Source organism: Chenopodium album, chromosome 7, assembly GCF_948465745.1.
Source record: "Chenopodium album chromosome 7, dcCheAlbu1.1, whole genome shotgun sequence".
NCBI classification, from domain to species: Eukaryota; Viridiplantae; Streptophyta; class Magnoliopsida; order Caryophyllales; family Amaranthaceae; genus Chenopodium; species Chenopodium album.
Genome location: NC_137840.1, coordinates 44,483,863 through 44,503,180, shown reverse-complemented (window position 1 = coordinate 44,503,180; position 19,318 = coordinate 44,483,863). Strand labels below are relative to the sequence as shown.

At 32.7% G+C, this 19,318-nt stretch overlaps 1 protein-coding gene and 2 long non-coding RNA genes across 3 annotated transcripts; 1 reads left to right on the top strand and 2 right to left on the bottom strand.

Moving 5' to 3' along the window:
• Positions 1-1,406: 1,406 nt before the first annotated feature.
• Positions 1,407-4,712, bottom strand: LOC145639014 (uncharacterized). The gene is made up of 6 exons (XR_014114802.1): positions 4,475-4,712; positions 3,371-3,409; positions 3,162-3,248; positions 2,984-3,046; positions 2,708-2,845; positions 1,407-1,817 (listed from the first exon to the last, which is right to left on the bottom strand). It is a non-coding gene; the product is annotated as an uncharacterized LOC145639014 (long non-coding RNA).
• Positions 4,713-6,734: 2,022 nt separating this feature from the next.
• On the bottom strand, positions 6,735-8,021 carry LOC145637840 (uncharacterized). Its single transcript, XR_014114505.1, has 4 exons — positions 7,992-8,021; positions 7,213-7,318; positions 7,010-7,120; positions 6,735-6,924 (listed from the first exon to the last, which is right to left on the bottom strand). It is a non-coding gene; the product is annotated as an uncharacterized LOC145637840 (long non-coding RNA).
• A 6,764-nt stretch (positions 8,022-14,785) lies between these two features.
• Positions 14,786-18,932, top strand: LOC145637839 (uncharacterized). The gene is made up of 3 exons (XM_081688862.1): positions 14,786-15,047; positions 15,647-17,844; positions 17,961-18,932. Exon 2 carries the CDS (start codon positions 16,320-16,322, stop codon positions 17,268-17,270), a length of 951 nt encoding a protein of 316 aa, XP_081544988.1. The 5' UTR covers positions 14,786-15,047; positions 15,647-16,319; the 3' UTR covers positions 17,271-17,844; positions 17,961-18,932.
• Positions 18,933-19,318: the final 386 nt, after the last annotated feature.

The window sequence follows — 19,318 nt, the reverse complement described above, 5'->3', positions numbered from 1 at the left end:
ATTTTACTTATTTTATTTTATTTTATATTTTTCCCGATTCTCCCTTGTGTATATTTGGTTTTGTAGGATCGTGTTCGGAGGTCCGAGGTTCGAGTCAAATGTGCAATGCCCCTCGCTCCACGTACATGCTGCTCATGTTGCTGCCCCTTATCCTACACCACTCTCTCCCCCTCTAATCTTTCTTAACCTCCACCACACCGAAACACCAAACTTCCCCTGCTCCATTCTCCATCCACGAACAGCACAAATGCACAATAACTTCAGCCACTCATCACCTCACGCACACCATAACACCAAACCCATCAATTGCAACCTCACGCAACCACCAGCTCCAACTACAACCTTCACTACACCACCAAACTAATCCACGCACCCCAACAACAACAATCACCACTAGAGTAACTACTATAGCAGCAGCGCGCAGCAGTTGTTGTGCTTCCACGCCTGCCACCATCTCCACCGCTTTACCTCTCACCACCAAAAGAGCAGCGCCGCATCTCCACCAGCCTAAACCTCAGCACATGCGCACCAATTTACATCCACAAGCACACCGCACATCCCGCAACCTTAGCCAAGCAGTCCACCGCAATTACTCAACCCTTCAATCAAGCGCCCAAGTCAGAGTAAGTAGCAAATCAATCGGGTTCGTGCAAACCACATAGGAGTTCGATCGAAATGCAAAAAAATGCCAAAAGAGTCAGAAACTTTCGAAGTTTTGTAAATTGAAGAGGTGTGGTCGAACAAACCCATGGTTCGACCGAACCAACCCCGCATGATAGTAGAAAAGATACACAAAAAAATATCCAAAAATTGAATTAGATAATATTATCACATTAAAAAAAAGGTTAGATAATATTTACACAAACCCATATTATCTTGAAATACATAATCCCACATTTCCATCAAAGTGACCCCAAAACCCCAACTGATAAACCAATAAAATTACTGTATTGTGTTGAAAAACATACTTCAAAAGTTAAAGAAGCAGAGAATCCCCAAGATAATAGCAAGAGGAGCATGGAGCATACAAAAAATAACAAGCCTTACTGTGAAAAAGGCTTAACAATCATGGTATATCACCAACAACAACAATGGTACAATGAAAAAGAAATCACACATAATCACAGCAGCTTCTAGAAGAAATAATGATTATAATAAGATAAAGTCAGCTCTAAAATGTAATGATCATAGAGTCTTGTTTCAATAACACAAGATAGGATTGCACTAAACTATATTTCTTAATATTACCAAATTTAGGATGGCGAAGACAGAGCAACAACTATTCCGGAATGCATTGCAGATAAACTTTTAACGTTAAACTCATTCTTAGCATGAACATAGACCATCAGCTACTAAGTAACAAAATAGATTTATCAAAAGATCGATGCAAGAAATGAACTATAAAATTAGACAATAATATTGTACCGCTTATATATTATGAAATAAGAGACACATCAAAAGTACCACCTCCAAGATTAAAGTTGAGCACATTATTCTCACCGACACTGGTGGCATTCTTGTCAAGACCGTAAGCATACCTCCCTTGGTTGATTGACGCTTAGAGTCATTGAAGTAGGCTGGGACAGTAACAACAGCATTCTTCACAGTTGAACCAAGGTAAGCCTCGGAAATCTCCTTCATCTTGGTAAGGACCATGGAGGATATTTCCTGAGCAGCAAACTGCTTGTCCTCGCCCTTGTAGCTTACAAAAATCATGGGCTTCTCCCCTGATCCGGGTGTAACCTTAAATGGCCACAACTTCATGTCAGCCTGAACTGATGCATCACTAAATCTCCTTCCGATCAACCTCTTAGCATCTGCATTTAAATCATACCATATTCCCAATTAGATGGTGCACAGACAGCGGAACATTAAATAAAAGTTCTAAACAGAACATAGTATAAAACACAGCCTTTTCTACCTAATTTCTAAACCATAACATTATACATCATTATCTGCGACGATGACCACATAAATATCTTTATCAATGTAATTAATTTATTTTATCTGCGATGATGACCACATAAATATCTTTATCAATGTAACATTATACATCATTATCTGTGACGATGACCACATTAATATCTTTATCAATGCAATTATATTACTTAAAAACAGCATATTATTTCATAATGCAAGACAACAAAATCATCGATATATCAACTTTTCCTCACTTATTCATATCATTAACCAAACCCGAAACACTAAAGTGACCCATGTGAAAGCAACAAGACCATAAATAGAACATTTGTTAAATTCTAAATAACGCAATTGCAATTTATTATAACAAGTTATCATTATTATAAACATATACCTGAATATCGAACACATTCACATTAGCTCAATGATTTAATCAAGAACATTGATCCATGTTTTCTAGTAACCAATTCATAATTAACCAATTCATAATTAACCCAGAAAAAAAATACTCAGATACAAAACCCACCAGATTCCTAACAAAAATAACCAAAAATCCAGGAGCAAAAAAAATAATAACATTTATTGAAACAATAAGCGGATAAATTGAAGAAACAATTCAAGAAATGTCAGACAAAATCCAAGGAATTACTAAAAATCAAAGAAAAAATTATCATAATCATCATAGCATGCAGAAAATTGTGAATCATACAAGATTATTAAGGACTATAGATCTGAACCAAAAAATAAAAATAAACAAACGCAATAAAATGCCATAAATAAATCATACCCCATCCTAAACGCGGATTCTTCTTGTAAGTGAAAGGAAACTCGGCAACTTTCTCAAATTCAAAGGGGATAAACAATCGAGAAAAGAAGATCAAACTTTGGAAACATTAGTGCGACCCAGGTGAAGAACATCGATAACCTGAAATGTAAAAAAGAGCAGCGAAAAAAAAATTAACCTAGATAATAACACTATATGAAACTAGTTTGAAAGTGCTCAACAAGCAAGCTCATTACATGATTATTAATTAACCCCTTGGAAACTGAAAAATAAGCATACCTCCCCAAGATGTATGATGGTTTTGAACTTCTTTACGAACGGAAAGCAAGCCTCTTCATTAAACTGAGATAACAAGATCAAAACAGAAAAGAAAGTTTAGAGGCTAAGCATTCTAAACTACTAGTACTAGTAGAAGAAAATTTCTGACAAAGAAGTTAGCATGAAAAGATGATTTTACTTGAGATATATGCTCTGCAGCAGCAACTCTAGGCTTAAAAACTTCAACGTTTGCAATAAAAAGTGTATTAGGAACACTCCCATCACTCTGAAAATAAAGATAGGGAGGATCATCATTTAGTAAAAAGATGATAGAACTTAACAACAAAATTAAATGAAAAGATAAATCATCAGGATGATATTGCCTGTTTAGAGAGATAAAGACGCTACCGATTATTGTAGGTGGCTTGCTCAAGAAGTGGACCCCATCTACAAAATACAACCATCACATTAACGGTCTAAATTAATGCTTAAAATTTTTAAACTCCACAATCATCACAATCGTGAATTGCAAATTTCTTACATCCACCTTAAAAGACAAATGATAAAAGATAGCAATTTGCTTACATAGTTATATCATACCCAATGTGACACAGAATCATGTTAGAATTGGCTACTATATAATTCACGAAACAGAGTTTTTTAATATTTCTCTCATATTTATTCATTCACAAAACATATCGCACTGCACTTTGGCTTAAAAACAAAAGATGGGACAAAGACTTAGAAAGTAGAAACAAACAAATTATCTAAAATAAAAATAGATTGTCTGAATTACAAGTAATCTTAAAACCTTCTAATGTACAGTATAGTAGACTACTCAGAAGGTGAAATCTAAAGATGCGACATTTCAGCATCACTTCAATCCTCAATATAGACACCCTTTTAATATTCAAAAAATCAAAACGATGTAGATGCCAAAGTACCATACTACAATCATAAATCAAAGCAAACTGGGCACACAAGATATAAGTATATAGTCTCTAACATCCACATGCATTTGAAACATCTAAATTGAACTAGATATAGGCAACCTTATCACTAAATAATTAAGTCCTCACTAAACAAACATATAACGGAAATAAGAACATCAAACATAAACAATAAACACAAAATTCTAGCAAACCATAATACTGAACCAATTAAAAACCTAGTTACAGCCACCGCCGCCAAGGAAAGACACAAATTCAAAGTATTTTTCAAACATTCAAGTACAAACAATCAAATTAAGAAATAACAATAGCCCTAAAAAACAAATAATACGTTTCCCTCTCTCTAATTCACCCATTTAACTCAAAATTAGAAAGATTAACGATAAACTATCCTGAAATAGCAACATTCATCTATCAATTTCTCATAATGTCATCCGTTTCTCTTCCAAATTACACCATAAACCAATTCAACTTTGCAAATTTTCTCAATTGAAAAATTTACCCAAAAAAAAAATAATCAAAAGAATTAAGCAATTAAAGTCATGAAACAAGGATTAATTACCTAGCGAGTGAGAAATTGAGTTGAATTTCTGGAAAAATTTGAAAATGCCCCCAAAATCCACTACTTTGTAGAGATTCGACGGATGATCGCCGGATTTTGATGTTCAGAATCCTGAGCTTGTTCCGTTGTTCATATAAATATAAAAATGGAGGATATTGAGTTAGGACTTGAGGAGAAGAGAAAGATTGAGTGAATGCATGAAATGAGAGATGAGAGAGGAGAGAGGAAAGAGGGCAGGATGACGGCTAAGGACTAGAGGAGAGATAATAAAACCCTAATTATAAGAATGAGCTTTTCTCATAACTGGACGGTCTGGACCAAGACATTTGTAACGTGCAATATCTTGTCCGTTACAAATAAATAGTATTCGTAACGGGCAGTATGTTGCCCGTTACAAATAACATAGTTTCCGTAACGAGCAATATAGTGCCCGTTACGAATAATATACATTTGTAACGGACTGTTATTTTGACCATTACGAATATGTTTATTGTAACGGGCATAGCTTTGCCCGTTACAAATAACCCGTTACCAATGACAATTTTTCCACTAGTGACTCTCATCAAGAATCTCTTGATTTCTCTCTCTCTCTCTTTTCTAATCTAGCCTTTTGCATACAAAATTCCGCATTCAGAAGATCTTGACACACCTAGCATTGTTCGAAGTTGCCTTTGCTCTAGACGTGAAAGAAAGATGTACGAGACATCCAAGTAAATACTTTAATTGTTTTTATTGATATTATGATATAGAAATCATGTCTAGGTTATAATTATGATTCCTAGTGTCATGTTAGGGTGTTTTGATCTTCCTGGTATCATGTTTAGGATAATAACTATAATTTCTAATATCAAATATGATAATTGTGATTCCTGCGATGCTTCTTATGTTCTTCCTAATATTCATGTTATTATCATGTTAGGGCTAAATATTTTATCTTTGATGTTTAGTGACATGCTAGGGTTTGTTATTAATCTTGTTAGTATCATGCCTAGGATCTTGCTAATAATATTATGCTTTAACATAATTATGATTATTATAATTTTTGTAATTATTTTGATGATTATTGTTATGTTGCTTAATGCTTATTGTTTATTTTTATTGCCTAATCACACTTTTTATGCATGTTTAAAGGGAATTTGTACTTGTAATCACGCTTAATAAGATAATTAATAATCTTGTTTAGGGTTAATATGATTATAATCCAAGTGATCGCCAATAATAGTTTTGTTTGTTCATAATATTCAACTAACATAGATAAACAGGTTTAGTGTTTAACCTATTGATTGCATGTTAGTCAGAAAGCGCACACTACAATAAAATGAAGCAAAGGTAACAATGAAAAACCATTCCATAATATTAAAAAAGTGTTGCCTTGTATCTAAGGCAACACATATGAGGCGTAGTTTATGCCCATGTTGTCTATTCATAAGGCAACGCATTTTCGTACAAAGGCAACAATTTTAAAAGTCAAGGTAAAATAATACCTAAGGCAACATTTTTACAAAGGTAACAAATGAAAATTGTTGCCAACCTTAGGAGACAATTCAAAATTATTACCTTTTATCATAATATAAAACAATATTTTCACATGTTGTATTTGCTAGTAATAATACAAAAGTGTTGCCAAATATTTTAAAGACAACATTTAGAAAACTAATATATATAAATTAAATGACTACAATGAATCGGCTATTTTTTTTCTATTGCAATATATTACTATATTATATTAAAGGAGTGAGAATGTGTCGTACCATTTTGAATTTGTTATATAAGAAAAATGTTGAACATTAATACATGTAATAAGCATTTGACTACAGAATCCCAAACTTATTAAATTAATTGGTAAAACAGTACAACCAAAACAATATCAACTTGTTTTCAACATCAAATCTATCTAAATAATCTATTGTTTAATAGAATGTTGTAGGCCATAATATTAGTCTAACTAAAAAATAGAAGAAATAATAAAAGGTTAATGCAACTTCAAATTGAGCCATAAAGTCATATTCTTCTTCTTCTTACTCGCAGCCTTCTTCATCTTCTTCTTGTTCATCTCCCTATAAAAAATAGATATATATTTCAACTTAGTATCGCTCAAATACACAAAAAAATAAAAATAAAAAGGGAGAGAAAAAATGAAAGCCTTGGCCACTTTTCTATCTATACTTTGCGTATATAGAAATCAAGAGGTTTTAACCTTGGATGTAGAAGCCGAAGATTGAAGTCGAAGAATTTTTGTTGTACTACCACCATCCTTCTCAGATTGATTATCAAGAAATAAAGAGCCAAGCATACTTAAATCAAAAGTCATTTGTGGATTTTGTTGTTGAATTTGATGAAACACCTCTTCCATGAAAATTTAATCGAGACTTTTTCTTGTTATCAGAACCAATAATAGTTGAAATCACACTTTTAACCTCCTCCTCTGAATCTAATTTCTCAAGTTCAGTCTATATTTTAAAAGATAAAGGACAAAAATTAATATTGACAAAATTAAATGCAAAAAAATTAACATGAAATGAGAATGAATCTTACCATCAATTTGTCCCTTAGGTCACTAGGCTTTCGCTTTGTTAGCTTCTCCTTGCGTGTTGCTATGAACATTTGAGCTAAACTAGGATTATCTATTGTTTTATTATCCTTTTTCTATACAAGAGTAATGAGTGTCAAGCATTTTAATACAAAAATAAAACCAATAATAAAAGTGATGAGAAATGTAAACAAACAAATAAACTCACCCACTTATATCGATCGAACCCTAGCAAAACTCTTTGGTCCTGAAGTATGCATAATGTTCTTTTCCTTTCCAACTAACCGATTTGCTTTATTTTGCATACATCGTTCCTGACAGATTAAGACGGTGAACTAATGGATAACATTTTTCTTAAGACAAGAAATATACATTTGCTATAAAGGCATGGAAATACAAGAGACTTGTATAAATGTAATACCTCATATTTGATCATTCCAAATCTTTAACAAGTCTTGGAACCTATTTTTTGGGATTAGTTTTGGTCATTTGATCATCCTTGTTTTATCATTGTCATATTTATGAAAGTGTACTCTTTTTAAATAACATTTGTACCTTCTCCAAGCAGCACCAATGGTTTGCAAAACCCATTTTTTTTCCTCAATTGGGACAATAAAATGTTTCTACAACAATACAAAAAAAAGTTATACCAAAGTGATCATATTGGCACTATTAAACAACTCATTGCCAATTAATTAATCTTAATCACAAATCAAGAATATAAGAAAATAACTCACTGAAAGTCTGGAACCTATTCTAGCACTTACAAAACAAGTCACTGATCTTAAAAAGTAGCAGGCAACCAAGCAGAACACCAGGTCAGATCGACAACAATAATGACAGTTGGGGTTCAATTTTTTTTACAAACATATGCCAATCAAGAAAGTTTAACATGACACTCTGACATGATAGCGGAAACCATATAGGATAAGTTAAGCAATTACAAAACATTTCTACCATATTTATTTAATTGAATAAGTAACTCACCAAGACATAATCCCAAAATTCTTCTTTCTTCTCGTTCCTTAGTATGGGCAAATTCTTGACAGTCAGTGGTAGGATATTTGCTTTTTGAGTTATTGTTCCTAAGAATCTAATGAACTCATTGCATGTACTGTCATCCGGACCAACAAGTTGTCCATGCTCATTCAAGGTAATTTCCAAGCGTTCTTCTTCGCTGCGTCCATGGACTTTGTAGCACATAGTGGGTCCTCTTCTAGGCTTATCCTTTTCAGCTAACATGAGCAAAGAAATTCAAATGTTAAAAAATTGGCTTATCAAGCATGTAGGTAAAAAAATTTAATTACAAAAACAAACGATAGCTTGCCATTTTCTTTATCATTCTTGGCATTATTTAAGTTTTCAGTTTCTGATCCGACCATTTCAACTGGTTCTCTTGTGGTTAAATAATGCTGATGTGATGTATGATTAGGGGTAGATGAGCCACCATGTGAAGAAGCCAAATAAACATTCCGCCGATGTTTCGTCATCACTGCTTTTCGAGTCAGAGCCTTTATTTTACAAATATGAAATTGGGAACAAACATGGAAAAAAGAAAGACATACAATACTCAAATATATGTATGTACAAACATTAAACAAAAAAAGTTTTACACTTCATAACTCTTGTTAAATTTATAAGCAATTAATTGATCATAGACCACACATTCATAAGGGTATTTATAAGCAATTAAAAATTAATGTCCAACTAAGCATGTGCTTCAAGTAGCCTTGAAAATTGTGTTCTTTAGTGTTTCAGACACCATATTGACTTAAGAGGTCAAATTTGAGCTGATCTTTAGATATATGAGCATATAAGGAAAATATCACCAAACTGACGAGCCACCAAACCTCAAGCCCAAACCTGTATTGCAATATCAGAGAAGTGGAAAACCACGGCAGCACAAGGGAACAAAATTAATTAATTGCTGAAGGACAAAGGATAGGGGAAGAGGGGAGTCTGCAGGAAGGGGGAACAACATTCACTAGTGAAGCAGCAAACTTGGAGTAGTATATCAGAGTAGATGGAGATAAGATAAAATGAATTAAGGCGGCCTCTTTTGTATTGGACAAAAGCTTGTATATATAAGAATGTTTTTGCATTGTTAAGAATTCTATGAGAAGACTGTTGTGTAATGGATCCATATAGCAGCACATTACTTAAGCCTAAGCCACCAATCAGGTTGTACTATCAGAGAAAGGGGAAGGCAAGGCAGCTAACAACAACAACATTCATTAACCTCCTTCACATGTGGACAAAAGTGGCTAAGGACTGTCTACAAATTCTGAAAGAGAGGGGAGAGGGCAACACCAACACCGAGTAGTGGAGAAGAGTAGTAAAAAGGCAATAGAAGAGACAAATATAATTAAGTGGCAGTGTAGCCATAAGTTGTATATATAAGAACGTTTAGTCGTAGAAAAGGTCATGAGATTAGACAATTGTAAGAGAGAGTAGTATCCTGAAGATACTTTGGAGATTGGTAGGCTCAAGCTACCCTTATTTTCAATCAATCAATCATCAACCTTTCATCCTAATTTCCTGTTTATCTGTTTCTTTACTTGTGTTCTTACTCTTATGAGCGTGAGAATAGTCAGGGAGGTAGTGAGTTCTTCACATGTTGTATTGGAGCTTTGTATCCTAAAGATACTTTGGACAGTAGTAACCTAAAGTTACTAAACTATCAATATATTTCAATCCATTGGCTGTCGAATCTTTGTTCTTGCTTAATTTTTCTTGTTTTGTATGTGCTTTCAATTGATTGAGTTTGAGAGTGTGCGGCTGTAGAGTCTCACAGAAAATGTATATGTGCATCAAGAAAGACAAAGAGTAGGCTATTAGCACAATGCTTACGCAATTTCACACTTTTGCAAATGACACGACAAACCATCTAATTTTATTTGGGATTAAGGTAATCACTAATGAATGCAATCAAAACCAGAACATCACAATTAAAAACATACATTATAGTACAGCTCAATCATGAATCATCCAATCTAAATTGAAACTTGTAGTTTAACTACTTACAAAGTAGAGTAGAATTTGGGTTCAAAGTTATAGTGAAGTATTTGGCAGTAGATTGCAGAACAAGTGTACATACAGCAAGGCAGGGGGGCAACAACTCATGATAATAGATCAGTAGAATTAAAGTTTCAACAGCCGCAAAGCAATATGCAACAACAACATTATAAAGCAACAACAACACACCAAGACATTTTTCTTACTACTTTTTAAATTTGTAGAGAATTGGACAAATTTTCAATCAATACGTGTTCATGTTGATGGCAAATCAGAAAATTTTGTTGCATATATACTTGCATGAGATAATAGTGTTCTATTCTCAATTTAAAACCCACATATATATAGCTGCACAACACACTTTGATGCATACAGAATTACATGTGTAAAGAACAGAGACATGCTTAATTATAAATGTACAGCATAGAAACAACTACCTTCCATTGAATAGAATTGGACTTGTCTTTACTGTTAGACTGTGGAATGGGTAACCCTTCATCGGTGGAATCAAGCTCATGCTCCATATCTTGGTTATGCCTATAGAGCTCATCGTCTCCCAAAACCTTCTTCTTTTTATTCTTACTTTGATTTTCTCTATTATTTTTAATTTACGCCATCAGTGACTTAGCTTGTTCCTTCAAACCTAATTCTTCCATTCTTGTCAAATTTTTTTTAATCGTTTCCATTCTCAGCCTCTCATATTCTGATATTCTTGGTTCATGAGTTTGATGCTCATCACCTAAACCTTTTATAGCTCCAAGCTTAGTGGATTTTTTCTTTGTCATACTTGGAGCTAATTAATTTCGAAAATGAATCCAATTGTACAGAAGGGAAAAAAGGATCATATATATATATATATATATATATATATATATATATATATATATATATATATATATATATATATATATATAGTAAGAATTACACAACCGAACAACAGCTATATATAAGCACTCATAAAGCAAACTCTCCATTAAATTTTCGCTTTAAATTTAATTATCTAGCTAGTTTTTTCATATCAAATTTGATATACCCCATTTACTAATAACAAATCGCCTACCATTCAGCACACCCTAACTCTGTAACTCCTATTTTAAATTGATAACAAGAACTAATATACGGAGTATTCTGTATAAACTGATTGAAACCCAAATCCAAAATCTTTCCAAACAGAAAAAACGACCACAATTATTTGTATCATCAACTAATTGCAATTACATATATATACCTACTCCTTTTTTTTTTGAAAGAAAACGGGAGCAGGGAGATTTATTAATGAAGAAACAATTACATCATATCTAGCTCCACCAAAGCCAGCACTCTTGGTGGAAAATCATTCAAGAACAATTGTTCATCCCCTTCCCGAGGCAAGACTTTATCAAGCAAGTGAGCAATTACATTTGCATTCCTTTCAATATTAAAACAAGTGAAAGACTCAAAAGTATTTCCTGTCAAAATTATATATACCCACTCCTTAACAAATGCATAATCACCGCAAGCAACAACTAGAAGTTAGATAATTTTTAGTAATATATCAATCATAAAGCTAGCCCAGAAACATAACTAAGAATATTTAAAAATAAAAAAAATTACAAAAAATACGACAGAATTAAGACAACCCAGAAGATATTTATATCTAAATATCAGATACAACATCAAATAAAGCAGTTAAAAAGATTAAATTCACTTGGGAGATAAAAAGGGCAATGGTAACTTACAATTGAAATTCAGAAAACAAAGACAACTTTGCCGGCATCAAACCCAACTAGGCAATCATTAAAACAACAGAAGAAGTGTGAGTAGAGAGCAAAACAACTAATTAATTACAAAACAGAAACTTTATACTCGCAATTAACTCTCACCTGAGTAGAAAGAAAGGAAGTGAGTAACCGATTGATGGATATGATGATTTTAAGGTGATGAGTGTGTTGTATAATGAGATCAACAACTAAAAAGTGGAGTAACTGCTGATTCATAATGAAAAAATTTTGGAGCCAAAAGTAATTCACCATTTTGCGGGTTTAGAGAAGAAACCGGGGTTGAGGAGTTGAGGTCTTGAGAAGTTGAGCTGTTGAATATGATGGGTTATTTTTTACTTTATTTTTTTAATTTTTTTTTATTGTTATTTTTGGGAAATAAATGTGGAGTATTATAATCTCTAATGAGAATATATGACTAAGGGTGATAATGAGACTGAGCTATTTGTGAACTATTCGAGCTTGATTCGGTCAAAGCTCGATCAAAGCTCGATTCGTGGTGGCTCGGCTTGGGTTTCAGTTCAGCTCGAGACCTTAACGAGTCAATCTGAGTTATGCCAAGCTCGGTTCGAAAAGTCCGCGAAAAACTTCGATTATTTTTTTCCATATAAGAAAAATCATTTATATAAATATAAATATATGATCAGTTGATATTACACAATAATAAGTTAGTATTTTTATTATTACAAAAATAAACTCGTTGTAAAATAAAAAATTTAATAATGAACAATAAAAAAGACAACTAAACAAGGAATAAGGATAAATCAAGGTTGTTCGTGAACAGTTCGAGTTCGGCTCGGTCAACGCTTAGTTAAAGCTCGGCTCGATAAAAGCTCGATTAGCACCCCTATATATGACTATATGATTTTCTCAAAAAAAGAATATATGACTATATGAGGGAGTATATTTATACTTGTTAAAAGTCGGTTGCAACTTGCTAGTTTGTAGACGGTAATCTATTATTAAGATAAAAAATAAATTATTATAAAATCCAAATATTTTTTCTTTTAGGAAAAATTATAAATAAAATAAAAAATTAGACGTACAATAAATATTGTATATTTGTATTAATTTTTCACTAAAATGATTATTAATTAGTCCGCAATGAACAAATATTACCCCTAATATAAATAAAATGTTGTCTATGTTCATGATAAATTTACTTTCTATAAACAGATAAAAATTAAAAGCTTGTAAGTAAAAGTAACTATAACACCCTTATAAAACTTATTTCAATGGCAATTTACATTAAAATCTTATCCGCTTCAAGTTACCCAATAAATTAAAAGTTATCCAAAATATGGCAAAAAAGTTACCTTATTGAACTATTTCAAGTTTCTCTAAAGCATATTTAATTTTATCTAAGCATACATGAGCTTATTTTCTCTAAAATAAGGGGAATAAAGATGAACACAATAAAGTCTTGTTTGTAATAATCTTTGAAGAAGTTTTATACAAAAGTAATATTAAATCGAAATCAGTAAAACTGTAATATATCAAGGAGACCTAAAGTTAACTGATATGAAATAGGCCCATCCAAACCCGTGTTGAACCTAAAACTCCAATTTGAGCATTAACCAAGACGAAGTTAATGGCTTTGCTCAAACCTAATATGGACCCGATAGTTATTGGCTTGACTCAAGAGTGAAAGTCAAATTTTTAATTATGTTAATAAGTTTTATAAAAATGTTAAAGTCAATTTGTTTTATTATGTTAATAAGTGTTATACCAATTTGACCAAATTTAATCTCAAATGATTCTAGTTTGACAATCATGAACTTAACCTGATGCAACACCTATCTATACAGATATGTGATTTAATCAAAACTATTTTGAACCGATTTGATGTTAGTCCAACTTGTTTTCGAAAATAACAAGTTGAATTATAACTAGTTGATACTAATCATGTTCTTAATTATGAAATCGACACAGTAAAACTTGACACATATAAATTACTTTGACTTTAGATAAATATGATTTTATTTTGGTAAAAATTATTAAGAAATTGAGATTATAATACTTGATACTGTAATATGGAGTAATACCTATTTAAGAATATAATTCATGATAATTATTTTTTGTTTACGTAACTAAAAACGATGGTAAAAATTAGTATACAAATAGTGGGGAAAAAAAAAATCAAACATGTCATCTTTACTTAATAGATCTTAACTTGAAATTGACAAGACTTGATCTAACCCAAGATGAATGAGGTGAATCAAAATAGTAATAACAAAGGCTATGGTTAGCCTTGTGAGGAGTTTCACTCGTTATGACTCAATCTATCAAGAGTCAGCCAGTAATTTATACAATATCTCAAGTTGACAACTCTAAAGATAACTAATAGTCAATTACACATTCATTTTTACACACTTAGGGTCGGCCTGTTGACTTCATCTTAATTTCAGTTCAGTTCAGTTCAGCTCCTAATTTCCTTCTCTCATAAAATATTCCTTTCAGCTCTATTCGGTTCAGTTTAGTTCAGTTCAGCTTTAATCAGTTCAATTCAGTTTAGCTTAGTTCAGTAAATATGAACAGACCCTTATTCATCTAACCATCACTAATCATACTTTATTTAAAAATTTACACTCTAAAGTTAACATACAGACTCTTACAGAGTATAATTTTTTTGGTACACAACATAGATTATAATTGATAATAATGTATACAGTTTAAGTTCCTAATTATCTCTTTCAATAAATCTAATCATGTTTTAATAAATGTATGTTCTACTAAAAAATACTTCATATTATTATAGTATATTATAATTATTAGTATTATTATTAATTTTTTTGACATTATTATTATTGTATTATTTTTATTATTAAAGATTGGCGTGAAGGTAATGCTTAGTAGGAAATTTATGGATTTAGCATCTCTTGATTAATTACTCACTAAAATGTAGTAGTGTTCTTGATTAAAAAGAATGCCTATTTCATTTTTTTTTTAAAAAACCTATTAATTCAGTTGTAGGTGGCACTGTGGTAACAAACCCATAACAAACTTCCCACAAATAAATCACCGTTCTAATTTTTCATTAAAAAAAAAAACTATTAATGAAATTTCCCAAAAAATAAAACAAACACCAAACACGAAACCAGAGAGATTGTGTCTTTGCTAAAATTCGATTTTGATTACTGTATTAGTATCAAATAGCAATTTATTGGAGTATATTCTATATAGTGGAGAATCGATATAGATTGTTCAGTATCATCTTGCGGGGAGTAGATTGAAGATAGAAGCCTGTAGATTGAGGAAGCAACAAAGACAAGTAAGTTTGGAAACTTGACTCAACTAGCTATTTTAATTTCATAGGTTTGAAAAGTTAGAGAAATTTTTTTTAAAACAAATTAGATGAGTATGTTTATGGTTTAATTGGTTTGATAATCTAAATTAATACAGAAGACAAACAATCTTATAGTGGGATAACATAGGTAGATGATCCTTAAGTGTTGACAACATCTAGGTAATGGCTCTATATAATATTGCATACTTGATTTATAATGTGATGTATGGGTAATATAATTTCATCATTCTATTATTCATTAGGTGCTTGTTGCAATTCTCTTTGGCTGTATTGGATGTATAATAGAATCTGATGTTTAATGACTATAATCTTATATGTATATGGGATTGTTAGGTCCTTGTTACCATTCTCTCTGGCTGTATCTCTTTTAGGGTGTGACTTAATTGTGGTATAGTGACATTTGTGACCTTTAATTGCTGAAAGTTGAAATTGAATATGCATTTTTATTTGCTGTAAGTTTGTCTTCTTATTTTAGTTTAGCCAGTCCAAGAATTCATGTCAATATTTGTCGCTTAGTTTATTACCTTTGTTGTTGATCCTCCACATAACTTCTTATGTTATAGAGTATTATAATGGCAAACATCAACAAAGATTGGATTTGCCGAAGAATATATCAAAGGAGTTGAGAATTTTCTAGATTTTGCATTTCTAAATTCAACCACGGACACAGAGGAAGATGATGAACCGGAAATTTTATGCCCATGTATGAAGTGTGTTAACAGATTTTGGTTCCTAAGGAAAGAGGTTTTCAATCACCTAATTGCTAACAGATATAACAAGAGGTATAAAGTGTCGAAATTTCATGGCGAAGGATTTACAACAGAGTCTTCTTCAAGGGGAGATGGGCGTCAGTGTGATAATCAAAACACATTAGACAATATGGACGAGATGATTAATGATATTTTCAGAGATGTTATAGAAGGTTCAAGTTCCGAAGCAGAAGAACTTCAAAAGGGTCCAGATGAGAGTGCTAAAAAGTTTTTTAAGTTGTTAGAGGATGTACGGGAGGAATAATATCCAAGCTGTAAGAATTTTTCTGTTCTTTCATACACAGTGCGACTCTATCTACATAATTGTCTTAACGATTGGAGCAATTCTTCTTTTGATAAGTTGATGAAGCCTTAATGTGATGCCTTTCCATTTGCAAAGCTGCCCACTTCTTTTCATCATGCTAAAAAACTGGTGAAGAACCTTGGACTTAATTACAAACGAATTGATGCGTGTCCTAATGATTGTATGTTGTATTGGAAAGAACGTGCAAATGACAAGTCTTGCCATGTTTGTAAAGCTTCTCGATGGAAGTTAAATGAAAAGAAAAAAGAGGAAGGTGCATTTCCTGATGAAGGAGTTCTTGCAAAAGTTATGCGTTACTTTCCTCTGAAACCTCGTTTACAAAGGTTGTTCATGTGCTCTAAGACGGCTGAACTCAAGACATGGCATGAAACTGATCGCAAGAAAGATAACAAATTAAGGCACCCTGCTGATGGACAAGCTTGGAAAGATTTTGTTGTTGCACATCCTCTATTTGCAAGTGATTTTCGAAATGTGAGGCTAGGTCTTACTACCGAAGGTTTCAACCCATACAAAACTATGAGTTTGTCATATAGTATTTGGCCTGTTGTTTTATCCATTTATAATTTGCCTCCTTGGTTATATAATAAGTTCGAGTACAATATCATGTCTTTGATTATACCTAGTCCTTCTTCTCCGGGTTATGACATTGATGTTGACTTGCAACCATTAATCGAGGAATTGAGGGAGTTATGGGAAGTTGGAGTTGACACATATGATGCTGTGAAAAATGAAACATTTTCTTTAAAGGCAGCCTTGTTATGGACAATTAGTGACTTCCCCGCTTATGCAATGTTGTCCGGATGGAGCACCAAAGGAGAATTTGCCTGCCCGAATTGCAATCATAAGACTTGGTCCAAATACCTGAAGTATAGCAAGAAAATGTGTTACATGGGACATCGTAGGTCATTGAAAGAAAATCATCCGTGGCGTCGTAATAAGAGAGCTTTTGATGGTAATGTAGAGACAAGGCCTCCTCCTTCTACTAGATTCTCGGGTTCTGAGGTATTAAAGGATTTAGAAGGGTTTGAAAATAAGTTTGGGAAAACTCAAAAGAAGGGAAGAAAGAAATTTACTTGGAAGAAGAAATCAATTTTCTTTGAGCTTCCTTATTAAAAAACTAATACCTTGCGTCATAATCTTGATGTTATGCACATTGAGAAAAATATTTGTGACAGTGTGCTCGGTACTTTGCTTGATATCCCAGGAAAGTCTAAGGACCATGTGGTAGCTCGCTTTGATTTACAAGATATGGATATAAGAAATGAACTCCATCCAAAGAGAACAAATAATAGAGGGAAGCGTTTATACACCAAAGCCTGTTTTTCTTTATCTTCTAGTGAAAAAGATTTGTTCTGCAGTGTGATAAAAGGTGCTAAGTTTCCCAATGGTTGTGCATAAAACATCTCCATATGTGTCCAATCCAATGAGAGGAAGGTTGCTGGTTATACGAGCCATGATGCCCACTTTATGCTTCATTATTTGCTCCAAGTTGCGGTAAAGAATACCTTGCCTAAGCAAGTAGCATCGACTTTGATTAGGCTAGGATCCTTTTTCAGGGGTTTATGTAGGAAAGTTCTAAAGCCTAAAGATCCTGATGATCTTGAATCTGAAATCATACAGAGGACATTTTGATGAAAGTTCATCGCTATGCACTCTTTAATTATAATGAAATAAGTGATTACTTAAGGTTCGTAAGTAATTTTGAATTGGTATTATTTCATATTAACTATATTTAATCTTTATTGTTTATAATTGACTAATACAACTAAGTTGCTTTGTCATATGTATGTATTGAACATCAAGATTATGTGAATCATCAAAGAATTCAAGGTAGACGGGTTAAGCGGAGTAGGTGGGCGAGAGCACAAGAGCACAGTCATGATATTGAAGCATGGTTCAAGGATCGTGTATGGGAAGAAAATGTTTCCAAATAAATCAAGGCTTTATCCCAAGGTCCTGATTATACTTTGAGAAGTTTTAAAGGGTACCTAATAAATGGTAACAAATTTCATACAACTGCACATGAGTCAAAAAGAAAAACACAATGTAGTGGAGTTAGTGTAACATCTTCAATGTCGAGTTTTGCAAGTTCTAGAGATCAAAATCCTGTTGTTGGGGATGTAAAATATTATGGAGTGGTGGAGTATATCATTGAGTTAGATTATTTTGGTCATTTTAAAGTGGTATTGTTTCGTTGTAAATGATTTCAAGTGGAGGAAGATGAGTTTGGGCGAACATGTGTAAATTTTAAAAGGTTATGCTATACTAATGACCCTTTTGTGATGGCTAATCAAGTAAACCAAGTTTTTTATGTGCAAGATTTCAAAGAAAAGCATTTGCATTACGTTATAGAAACTATCCCCAGAGACTTCTTTGATATGAGTTAAGAATCAAATGGTGATGTTGGAGTTTCTTATAGGAATGAATTTGCTAGCGATGGTGTTCTCCCAAGGGCAACCGTTGATGATGATTATGATGTTAGTTGGCTGAGAGAGGACTTGCCTGCCACTACTATTGACGTTCCAGAATACATGTTGGATATGCGAGCAGAGCCTGAAATTGATGATTCTGATGATGAAATCGAGGACGATACTCTATGGGATTTCATGCAAGCAAGTGAAGATGAAGCTTAGGAAACTTGATTGGTCCTTTCTAGTATTCTTCTTTTAGTTACTTTGGAGTAATAAAAGAACAGGGATTTTAGCTTAAACATTTTTAGTTTTGTTTGACTGCAAAATTATCTATTTTAATGACCAAAAGTTTTGTTTTTGTTTGGTTTTGCGATTATTTGATAATCTCTTGAAGCTTAATTTGTTTGTTTTGGATTAGAATCAGCCAACTGCCCAAATATTAGACCAGCATATGAATGTCGTGAATCAAATTAGTTACCTTGGACTGCCAGAGAAGCGCTTAGTATGAAAAACCATAAGAAACTAGTCGTATTTTAATAATCTATTATCCAGTTTTATTTTGCATTATTGTTATTTGGTAATATATTTGTGATTGATATATGTATGAGTTTTGTAGAATACATCAATGTGATTTAATAAGCTTACGAATTTTGGAGGAGATATTAAGAATTTCCTAGCTGCTAGACAGCCGCAGCAGCAGGCAGTCAGAGCCGTTAGCAGCTGGCAGCCGGCAGTTAGTAGCCTGCAGCT